Source organism: Saccostrea cucullata, unplaced genomic scaffold (genome assembly GCF_032062105.1).
Source record: "Saccostrea cucullata isolate Sc308-1 unplaced genomic scaffold, CSIRO_AGI_Scuc_v1 ctg699, whole genome shotgun sequence".
Taxonomy (NCBI): domain Eukaryota; kingdom Metazoa; phylum Mollusca; class Bivalvia; order Ostreida; family Ostreidae; genus Saccostrea; species Saccostrea cuccullata.
The window spans coordinates 190,001-202,500 of record NW_026929109.1 but is presented as its reverse complement, the minus strand read 5'-3'; the positions used below and the strand labels follow the sequence as shown (position 1 = coordinate 202,500).

The window sequence follows — 12,500 nt, the reverse complement described above, 5'->3', positions numbered from 1 at the left end:
ACAAATTATGTTCTTTATCCAAGACGATTAAATTGTTTTTGACGGTCTGTTTTGGCATAAAATTTAATCAATAACTTGGATGGTTTTTGCAGAATTTTTTTTTTAATATCCATTCTTCTGGACTGAGAGAACCAAGATTTATTATTTCATCAATATTTTCTAATTTGCACCCTGCATGCAGAAATAGTCATATTTGCTGGCTAAAAAAATCCCATTTCTCTCACAATTTGAGTTTTGTTTTAAAATTTATTCAACTGAATTGAGAGTATTATCGTTGCTCAATTTATATAATTGATGTTGGAATTTTGAAATAAATCTGCAATCATATTGTTCTTGCTGGGCTTTTAAATCTTGTGCTTTGTTTGAATGCTGATAGAATTTCTTGATTCCATAGCACAGATGTTCTTTTCAAGTCTGCAACGACGAATTTTCGAATAAACTTTTACATGATTATTCTTTTTGACAGCGTTTCCAGCAGAAATCACATTTTTGCTTGCATGAGCATTATTTTTTTTTTTCAAATTCTGGAAAATGGAAAAGATTTTAATTAACATGGAATCTGTCCATCCATCTTTGGGATTTAAGATAATAAGATTTATTTTTTTTATTTTCTCATTAGAGTTTCTTTTTTGTACTTTGATCGGAGATTAAAAAGACAAATTAAGCCTTCTATGTATCACTTTGGGTTTCAAGAATTAATCAGATTTTTATAGATGGGCATTGAATTTGCTGACATGATAGGCAAAGGCTCCTATTGTATTTTATGCTCACCAAGAATGATAAGATGACATGAAGTTTAGCATAAAGAATATAGAGAAAGCAGGGTCATTCATCCATCTTTTTTAAAAAATCAATCAAAACATTTACTTAAGAAAGGACTTCAAGGACAATTGCTAGGAATGCATTTTTAAACCATTTGTTATTATATCCTCTCCTTTGTTATGATTTTTCTTGGATTTGAAATTTTAAAATTCAATTGTTTTTCAAATTTAATGTTCATTAAAAAGTTTTAAAACCTATATCCATCATATTGCTATTTTCTAGATAGATTATGTTGCACTCTGAAGAAATAAAAAACAAATATTTTGAATGTTTTTTTTTTTTTTTGCCATTTCAGTAGGCATGCATTCTCTTATGAAGTTGGTTTGAGAATTTTGTTCAGTGTTCACATTTGCATTTTGAGTTTATATTCTGTTATACCATTCCCTCACAATTCAGTCTCTTCACAAGGCTTATTTTTTCACCCCCTTTCTTTTCTTTACTTTTTACACAGCAGTTAGGAAGTTGAATATAATTTGGAATCAAACAAGTTCAAGCCTTGCATTTAATATCTGTTTGTCTTTTGCTATAACCAACTTCCCTCCAAGTTTGCCTGAGCAACTTGTTTAAAGTTTATGAATTTAGTATGATCAATTCTCTGTCATTTTTTGCTTAAGAAAAAGTCCAGTAAAAGTGAAGAAGAGGACTCAGATTTGGACTTGGATAAGGAACTGTTTTCCATTGGAACCTATCTCAACAACAGGCAGGAGATGGTAGAGCAGATGTTCCACAGCCTGAGAGGGCCCACACTAAAGAGACACATCCCGGATATTCTAAAGGTAATACATAAAGAAAGAAATAAGAAAGTAAAGGTTTCTTTTCTCATCTAAGGAGATGCAACAGTTGCCAATTATTCTCCTCCCCAAACAAAGTTTTTGGAAAAGTTATAAGAATCAGATAGTCCATTTGCATCTCTCTGTCATTGCAATGTTGTACGGGATATACCTTTGTTATGAAGAAACACTAAAAGCTCATACTCAGTACAGAACCACTTAAATATATTTGGTACAAAATCACTAAATGCTCATACATAGTACAGAATCACTAAAAGCTCATATATGGTACAAAATCACTAAAAGCTCATACTCAGTACCAAATCACTAAAAGCTCATATATAGTACAAAATCACAAAAAGCTCATACTAAGTACGGAATCATTAAAAGCTCATACTTGGTACAGAATCATGAAAAGCTTATATTCAGTACGGAATCATTAAAAGCTCATACTTGGTACGAATCACGATAAACTCATGGTCATACTACTCAGTTACAAAGTACTAAAAGCTCATACTCAATGCAGAATCACTAAAAGCTCATACTCGTTAAAGAATTACGAAAATCATATACTTAGTACAAAAATCAATAAAAGATCATAATCAGTACAGAATTACTAAAAACTAAAAGGTCATACTAAGTATAGAATCATTAATGCTTAAAATCAGTACAAAATCACTAAAAGCTCATAGTACAGAATTACTTATAACTAAAAGCTCATACTCGGTACAGAATCCCTAAAAGCTCATACTCAGTATAGTGTCATATAAGCTCAAACTCAGTACAGTATCACTAAAAGCTCATACTCTGTAAAGAATCACTAAAAGCTCAAACTTGCTACAGAATCACTAAAAGCTCATACTCATTAAAGAATCACTAAAAGCTAAAACTTGGTACAGAATCCCTAAAAGCTCATACCAGTACAGAATCACTAAATGCTCATACTCTGTAAAGAATCACTAAAAGCTCAAACTTGGTACAGAATCACTAAAAGCTCATACCAGTACAGAATCACTAAATGCTCATACTCTGTAAAGAATCACTAAAAGCTCAAACTTGGTACAGAATCACTAAAAGCTCATACCAGTACAGAATCACTAAATGCTCATACTCTGTAAAGAATCACAAAAGCTCATACTCAGTAAAGAATACTCAGTACAGAATCACTAAAAGTTCATCCTCAGTACAGAATCACTAAAAGCTCATACTCAGTAAAGAATACTCAGTACAGAATCACTAAAAGTTCATCCTCAGTACAGAATCACTTAAAGCTCATACTCAGTAAAGAATACTCAGTACAGAATCAGTAAAAGTTCATCCTCAATACAGAATCACTAAAAGCTCATACTCAGTAAAGAATACTCAGTACAGAATCAGTAAAAGTTCATCCTCAGTACAGAATCACTAAAAGCTCATACTCAGTAAAGAATACTCAGACAGAATCAGTAAAAGTTCATCCTCAGTACAGAATCACTAAAAGTTCATACTCAGTACAGAATACTCAGAATCAGTAAAAGTTCATCCTCAGTACAGAATCACTAAAAGCTCATACTCAGTAAAGAATACTCAGTACAGAATCACTAAAAGTTCATCCTCAGTACAGAATCACTAAAAGCTCATACTCAGTAAAGAATACTCAGTACAGAACAGTAAAAGTTCATCCTCAGTACAGAATCACTAAAAGCTCATACTCAGTAAAGAATACTCAGTACAGAATCAGTAAAAGCTCATACTCAGTACAGAATCACTAAAAGCTTATACTCAGTACAGAATCACTCAAAGCTCATACTCAGTGAAGAATCACTCAAAGCTCAAACTTGGTAAAGAATCACTAAAAGCTTATACTCAATACAGAATCACTCAAAGCTTGCACTCAATATAGAATCACTAAAAGCTCATACTCGGTACAGTATCACTAAAAGCTCATACTCAGTACAATGGTTTAGAACATAGTTGAAGATTTTTCCAGTGTAATTTAAGGACAGTTATTGCCCATTACAGAATAAAAAGCTATTTTGCTACGTGACACAATTTTTAAACATTAATGAATATTAATAAATCTTCATTATAAGGTCATTAAGATTTCAATTACGTCAGAGTTGAAATAGTGTCTCAGAAAAAGATACCATACATATGATATAGGTTTTTCAATCACTTGGTCAAAGAACTTCTTAACATTGGCACTTTTGTGTGTATTTTAGCTTTGTCAGTTTTGTAGTTGTGAACTTAAAATTGTAATGAAAAATGAATCACTCATTCACAAGCATTAAATCACTGATTTAAATGTGATAATTATATAAATAACATAACTTAAGTAGAGTGTAATTGGTTTGGCTATAAAGAATGTGTCTGTTATTTTCAAATTAACACATAATTTACCCAAATCAGTACAGGTATGTTAGAACTTTGCTTTTTTATGATATGATTACATAGGGTTTTAAAGGACATCCACAATTTCCCAAGTTCCAAAACTAGGAATTCAAAGGCACCCTATTCTTGATTTGATCAAATATCCTGCCATTTTTGGCCTTTTCAAACACTCACAGAAAATATTGACCTTTTTTGACATGAGATTATAATTGGAATGAAGCTTACTCATTCCTGCATGACAAAATATAATATGCAGTTCAGCTCTGGTTTGAGTTGAACGGCCATTGTCATTTGACATGCAAAGTTTAAGAACATTCAAACCAGTCCCGCTCGAAGTCCATACAAGGTTATTTAGACTATTGATCAGCGTCGACCATACCAGTATTGGGACTAGTGAAAATGCAATGCATACATATCATTTGTAAAAGTTATAGGATAAAACTTAACTTGTCCCTTAATCTTATATTATCCTTGGTGTATGCATTTCAAGTGGGTTCGGGGAACACTTTTATGTTAGTTAAAATCTCATTAGCAAAGAAGACAGAGGAAAAGAATTGGTCAATACCCTGCTTTTTTATTTTGGTCAGTGTAAAGAAAATTGATGGTCCAAACTGAAAAAGAGAACTGGAATCCAATTATCATGTCCCATGAATTATGTGCTTCTGGTATGAGGAAAATCACTGTGAATTTTATCATGATTTTAAGTACATGGTCCTTATACACTACAACCTGGGTTTTGAACAAATTTTCATGCCCCTTAGGTGGACATAAAGTCTGTCTGTTTTTCTGTTTGTCTAGAAATATAAACACCACCAATTTTGAACAGTTGTGTTAGGGCTCACATTTCATGTGCATTCTTTATGACAAGACCCTTCTTTGGATAATAACAATTTATGTCATGACCTTGGAATTTGACCTACCTTTCAAAAACTTTAATCTTGATCAGAACAACACTTTTGAACAGACATTTATGCTAAAGCTTCATATCTCTTGTACATGCATTCCTTGTGACAGGATCTTTCTTTGGGTTCCAGACTTTTGACCTCATGACCTTGACCTACTTTTGAAGAACTTTAACTTTGGCCATGAAAGAGCTCCCATACAGTGGCATATATCTGCTTTGGTTTTAATTTGTGAAAAAAATGTGTGGAATTAACTTCTATCAATGATGCAGTTACATACTGTATTATTTTAAAAAGGGTAATGAAGCTGGCAGCATCACTTTTATTGTCAATCTTCATTTGGTGCTCTCAAATTTTAGAGCTTAAAGGTGTGATATTGTGACAGTTTATTGGAAAAAGTTTAAAGATGTCCCATGTTTTTACATGGAAGGACATGGCATATATTTAAAACTATGGCCTAGTTGTCAAGTTGGCAAATAAAATAATTTCAACCCTGAGGTAGAATTTTAATATTCTGGACTGTCATCAGCATTAAGAGAAAGAAATATAGGTAAGCTTTAACATTGGCAGTAATATCTTCTAATGTCCTGACCTTTAACTCCGGGGAGTTCAGATGGCCAACATTCAGAAAGTCCAACCCTACCTCGTTTCACAATGCACGTAACTCAGTTTTAGGTCACCCATGCAATGCTTAATAAGCAAATGTGAAATTGAATACATTGTTTAAAACATACTTGGCAGGAGTGAAATCTTTTTTTCCTTTAAAATTATAGTTTATGGTAAACTGATTAAAATTTTTACTTTTTTATGCCATATTTATAAAAATAATTTTTGTTTGAAAGAGACTTTATTGTTTATTATACCGTTATAAGCTTGGCTTTGAGTGGTATATTCTATATTTTATTATTTTTATGCATTTATAGTATAGAAAAGGCTAGGAAAAGAATTTTTGGACTAGAAGCCATCCCCCTTTCTTAGTCTTTGTTTCCCTTGAATTACATTGTTCTTGAAGGAGATAAGTTTCAGAGAAATGTTAAGATTGTGTTTTTCACAGGTGACATTGGCATTAAATTAGACCTAGAATAGCATAGAGTTGTACTATAGAACTTTCATTAGGAATTTACAGCTAAAAGTAGAAAATAGAGATGTTTTATATCAACCACACACTTTATTTTTGTGTTTATACAAATATTTATTATTATGACTAACAGCAAATGGTCATTTGAAAAATGGCAATTATATTTTGTTCATGTGTGACCTGTCAGAAAGTCTTGTCCTATTTTGTGGACCCTGTGATGTATGATGGTCATTAAATACTGGTGTCAAAGAGACATTAGGGCTACACAGGTTCAGCCAAGATGTCATAAATACATGCATTATTTCAAACAGCAAGTTGTACATAAAAAATAAAATTGACCAGTGTCTGCCTCTCTGTTTTTGACCATGAAAATGACCAAAACATAAAACTTGTCATTCCATCCTTTGAAACCTTGGTTCTGCAAGATACGTATGTTGTTATTTGCCCAGTAGACTAGCTTAAGGGCTAAACAAATTAGGTGCATTTTATGTAAATAAATGAAATTTTTTTTGGTCATGTAATTTTTTTTTTTCTGTGCTTTCTTGTTGTTTCTTTATAAAAATTATTCAGTGGTCACTCAGAATATGGTAAATAAATGCTTGTACATCTCGTAAAAGTATTACGTGCAAAAGAGAATTGACAGAGAGATTAGGGAATTTTTGTGGCAGTTTTGGAATTCATGAAGTTATTATTCACATGAATTCTAAAGTACACTACTATATGTACAAGTTTGAATTCTCATTAAATTTAGTCAAACTACATTGTATAATACCATTTTAATGAATTAATTTGATATTTGAAGGATTTTTTTAGTGCTTCACCTCGGAAGAACATCTAATGAAAGTGTTTTAGGAATTGTAAATTAAAGTTATAGACAAAGTACTCAAAATCAAATCCTGATTGATCAAGTATTATTATTTTACACGGCAGCAATCTTTGCGTCATGTTTTTATCTTTGTTTGAAGTTCACTGCACGTCCCGCCATTTTCCTCTGGTGTTGAGAATTAAATGTTTGAAGTGTGATGAATTTTAAAACTTAAACATCGTTAAAACTATAAAGGGGAAGCAGTGTAAAATGGTTTTGATGATTAAAACAGATTCCTTTGAAACTGATAATCTTAAGGGCCTTAAAATCTCTGGGTTGAAGAAAAATAAATATATCTTAAGTAAAAACATCTTCAAACCAGAATCTCAATCATAATTGAACTTCATTCTGGTTTACAAATTATTTTTACAAAGTGTGTCTTGTGGGTTTTCTCCAAAGAACAGCTGTTTTCAGGAGAAAGGCGCAAGTTTAGTTGGAGGTCAATTTCAGAGATAAACTTTGGTTTGAAACTGGAAAATTTTGCCGGAAATCCTAAATTTCAAGAACATATGTTTATATATCAAATTTGCATTTGTATTATAAACTTGAGAAAAATGTGTAAATATTTTGATAAATGTCACACGGAAAGAATTTCATTCTGTTCCAGAGAAAAATGCACTTTCAAAGATAAATATATATTCTTCAACAGGTCTCTACGACTTCCTCAAATAAAATAAGATTCTTCGTCCAGATAATAAATAAATCATCTTGATATTTCAAGTTTATTTTAGTGAGCATTCCTTAGGGACTGACTTTATTTATTGTGTCGAATCAATGAGTGCTGAGAATGTGGCAAAAAGACTAGCATTGTAAAGCGGTTTAATACCTCTATTAATTTCAAAGGTAACATATGTTTTTCAGTTTATAGCTAGATGAAAAAGCTTCTGTGCATAAACAAGTGAAAGGATTAGGTTCATTATTTGTAAGAAATTTGTACATGTGTGTAAGTCGATTTAGGGTTTTAAGAAAGTATAGGTTTAGAGAAGAAATCTAACAAAGAGGAGTAACTCTTTATTTATCCAAAGTCAATATTTCTCATTGTAGGAGATGACCATTGAGGAACTGAAGGAGAAATGTGTGGAACAATTAGAAGTCATGTCAGTAAAGAGAATTAAAAGAATACTAGCAGGTAGTCATATTGCACTGTCAGAAATATATTATTTTTATCTTTTTTTATACTTCAATTCTACCCATTTCTCTCATACCTTTCCATATATACATGTAGCCTCAACACACAGTTTCTAAGTTTCTACAGATGCATATAACCCTTTACCCTTATTTTGCCTTTACATAACCTTCAGGTTTGACTGTATGTTTACTTTAAAATCACACAAGATAGATACCATATTTACCTTTGAAAACACCGAGGAAGCAAAAACAATAGGATTGGGATTAAATTCCCAATTCAAGTTAATAAAGTTAGACTGTATATATGCTCTCCCTTGAAATTGCCTTCTATCTTCCTAAAATGCCTATACTTTTAACTTTTTCAGAATTAATGCTTGGTCAGATTAAAATGATAATTTGCAAAAACAGTTTTTAGGGTTTAAATTTTACTTCCTTCTGTGGACATAACTTTTCTCCTATTTAGAATGATTCATCTTTAATTAGTATTAATGTAGCATTAATATAATATGCAACAATTAATGGTGAATATTTGATCATTATTTAAGTCTAACATTTTGACCTCTGGAATTATTTTGATTTTATATTTTCTTTGCATTGATTTAGGGGATGACCCTGCTAATATATCTTCATCTGGTACGGAAGATGAAAACAGCTCTGAAGGAAATAATTACCAAGGTATACTATATCCTTTAAAATCAATAATATTCTCTTTTCTTCTAAAAGGCATCATTTTTCATCAAAGGCTTGATTTTTTTTTTTATTTAACATTTCCAGAAAAAAATTAATAAAGCCCCTTTAAAATACAGACTATTTTAGGTTATTTATTGTTAATTTATGTTTTATACTGTCTGGTCTGGTATGTCTAATGAACACTGCATAAAATAATATTTGATAAACCTTTACAATGATATGATATTCATAATAAGCACTCTGAAAGTTTTTGTTAAATGAAATACTGCATTTCATGTTAATAAACAATTTGATCAGATTCTTATGCACTGACATTTCCAAACTAACAAAAATGACCAACTGTATTTATCCCTTAAATGTCAAAATTAAGCATATAAACTTTCAGTTAATAATGGTTTAGTAAAGACGTTCAAATTATGCACTGGTACATGAATTTTAAAAATTCCAATTTTATGCTAAAATGAATATTTTACATGCATCAAAAAACTAAACATCAAGCCCTCAGTGGTAGAATCCAAGACCTTTTGACTGATCATGCTTGATTTTGTTAAAAGTTTTGTATGAAATTAAAATTATTTTATCTTAATGTCATGGGTTAAAGTTAACTCTTAACATTTGCACTCAAAGATTTTTAGACAATGATTTTGCAAAAAAAGTTACATAATGTTGATCGTTCCTTATCTTTGCCTTTTATCAGAAGTATTGTTTTCTATGCTTTTTATGGAAGCAAGCAATAAAAACTAAACCCATGCATGTGAAAAGTGCTTTAGTTTGAAAATTTCCTGTATGAGTATATTGTTTCATTCATTTTGATGTTTTTTCAGGGTTTTATTAGTTTTCCTCTTTTCCTGATATGGTATAAATGGATTTTTATGAAAACTGGATAAATCTTTTTTTGTTTAATGAATTTAAATCCTCAAAGATAATCACCAGAATCAGACCTAGCTATCATTTATTAATTAGCAAAAGAATCTCTTTGTTAATTGAAAATTACAAGAAATTTAATCAGTTTCTCTGCTGTGAGATTTGTTTGATGTCTAAGGTAATAAAATGTTTACTAATTGTCTCTATCTGTGGAAAGCAGAGATGCCCAAGGAAACCTACACCTTCTTAAAGGAATGAATTTTAGTAAGCAAATGCAGATTTAAAATTGAATAAATGATCAGTTTATGAACTGCCATTAGTTAGTAAGTGCAACAATACCAGAAGGTTTTATGATAGTCTTGTTGTGTAAATAAAGTTTTGTCTAAAAAGACATATTTCGGATTCAGCTATCAATAACTGCTTAATTCTTACAAAAAGTTTGACAGGTACTTTAATCCCTGATTTTGCTAAAAGTGGGGACATTAATTTTGGTGTGTCTGTTTGTCCGTTTGCCTGTCCTTCATTCTATGTTTCAATTTGTAAACTTTTGTTTCTGGATAATATCTCTGAAATTCCTTACGCTTTTGCCATGAAATTTTATGTCGTATTTAAAAAAATGGAAATCCCAACTTTTGAAAAAATGGTTTTTCAAAGGTTTACCAGGGTAATAGTTAAAACCGCTGTCCATTTATGGATGTAGATAAGGAGTCATTTTCAATTCATATAATAAATGCTTTGGTCACAAAATTCAATAATAGAGATGCCATACACTTGCAATGTTGCCATCCTATCCCACTCAGACCAGCCAGAAAGATCATGAACTGTTTTTCTTCCTAGCAATTTGTACAATATTTTAAAACTTATTTTCAATACCTAACTGTCCTTTTGGAGACCCTTTAATTTCTTTAAATAATTGTGTAGCAAGTCTAGCAACTTTTTACTAATCCATAAGTAATTGTTATATATTAATATTTTGTTAGTTTCTGGAATAAATACACAGTAGCTTCATAGTCATTTTGAAATAATCCCAAGTAAGTGTATGCATAGAGAAAGACAGAAATATGAACATGTATTAAGGGGCTGTGGGCATTTACACATTCTGAAAGTGACCATGCTAGCTGACTTAAGTCATCCTTTAATTAAACAAAGACTCAATGCACTGAAAGCAACTCTACATATCTGAAGGTCAAGGTTAAAGATAATTGCATCTACAGAGCACTAGGCCACAAGCTTTCACTTAAGTCTAGCATAATATTTTAATCCCAGAAAAAAGCTAAAAGCTATGCAAAACATTAATACACAGATTTTTTATTGTCTTATTTGGTGAAAAACCTATTGCAAACTGTCTGCCACCGATTTCAGTAAAAACACTTAGTCACAAAAATAAAATTGTCAGGGAATATATTTTCTATGTTTTAATTGTAAATAACGAGGACATTAAATGAATTGTAGATGATGGACCGAATGAGTCAGGGTCTGTAATATACACACATATTTACATTATAGATGCATGGGTCTTGGTCCAGAGAAGCGTTTAATTCACACATTTGCATGCTATTATTATTTAACATTGCAAAAAAAATATGAAGCCCATCTAAATATTTTTTTTCCTTGCTGAAACTAATAGCCCGCCTGCAAAAGGGTAATAATTCCATCAAATTAGAGGGAAAAATTGAAGTCTTTATAGGAAGACTATAATGTGGCCTCAAGTTGAAACAAAGAGTTTTTTTATGTGGACATAAATCTAATTATCATTTGCTGCAATTAGCCAAATGAATTGCATGAAAGCATCTGCAATGAGGCAGTCCCTTGGAAAATAATATTAATTATAAAATCTTGAACGTCTAGTTCCAAAATACCAAGAGCTTAATTGTGGTATTTTGGCATAACTGCTTAATTTGGTTGCTGTTTTAGAATGTGTGCTATTTGTGAAATTGTTTGAACCAAATGGTTTACTGTTCTTTTTTTCTTCTTGACTGCTTATTTCGAGTGATTTAACTCCATGACAATATTGAATACCGTAATTAAAAAAAGCTGGAAATTCAACAATATTTTTTTTATTTCAGATAGTGTTAATTAAAATTATATTTGATTAAAAGACATCATTTTTACTTGGAAGATAATGAATATACACATGAATATGTATTGAAAATTCCTCTTGTATGCAAGGAAAGTGACCAAATCAGAGATCTAATTTAAGACTGCAGAGTGTCACACTGATCACTTTACACACAGCAAGGCTGTCCATTTAGCAAATCCTGTGGTTTAATTTCTTTACAAGGACTATAATTGGGATTTGATATTCTGTTCATGTTTTACTTGTTGCAAGTCTGTAAAATACCAGGGTTACTGATCTTATGTCCTTGAACTCTACCCTTGACCTTTTTCTCGAAGTATGTCATAATAACTAATAACACTTGTCTTTTCAAATTTTTAAGGTATTGTTATGATAATTTAAGATGTTAATTGCTCATCTCACTTTTATTTCTAGGGTTATCAACATTTTGACCTTGACCTTTCACTACTTTTTGATCCATATTCCTGGATGTTAATTTGATAAATCACAGATTTGATTAAATAAGTCTTTTGTAAAATGCTAACTTAGAGACCTCAAGATCTCTGACTTTTAAAAATAGCAACTGTGGTTAAAGACCTAATGACTGTTGGCTTGACCTGTGACCTTACTCTTAAAAGAACAACTTTGCCTCTGTTGTTTTAGATTACCTGAACCAAAGGTTCAGATGAGCTTTTACCTGCTGTTCACTTTCTATATGTCTGTCTGAATGTTAACCATTTATATTTTGACCTCGTCTTCCAAACTACTAAACCAACTTTAACCAAACTTAACACCAGGCATCCAGGGACAAAAAGAATTCAATTTTTTTCAAGTAAAAAAATAATGCCACACCTTTTTTAAAAGGGTAAATACTTTATAAACAGGGAAAATATGGTGGGCATCTTCAAAATTCTTCCAATTAACCACTTTGCCAAAAAAGTTAAAAATTATTGGA

General features: G+C 31.2%; 1 protein-coding gene across 1 annotated transcript in view; it reads left to right on the top strand.

The window, feature by feature from the left end:
- The window catches only part of LOC134279791 (caspase activity and apoptosis inhibitor 1-like), a 71,015-nt gene that overhangs the window by 37,795 nt on the left and 20,720 nt on the right, over positions 1 to 12,500 (top strand). The window contains exons 3-5 of the mRNA XM_062762209.1: positions 1,437 to 1,598; positions 7,852 to 7,936; positions 8,539 to 8,610. Coding sequence (XP_062618193.1) covers positions 1,437 to 1,598; positions 7,852 to 7,936; positions 8,539 to 8,610 — 319 coding nt within the window. The remainder of the gene's footprint in view (positions 1 to 1,436; positions 1,599 to 7,851; positions 7,937 to 8,538; positions 8,611 to 12,500) is intronic.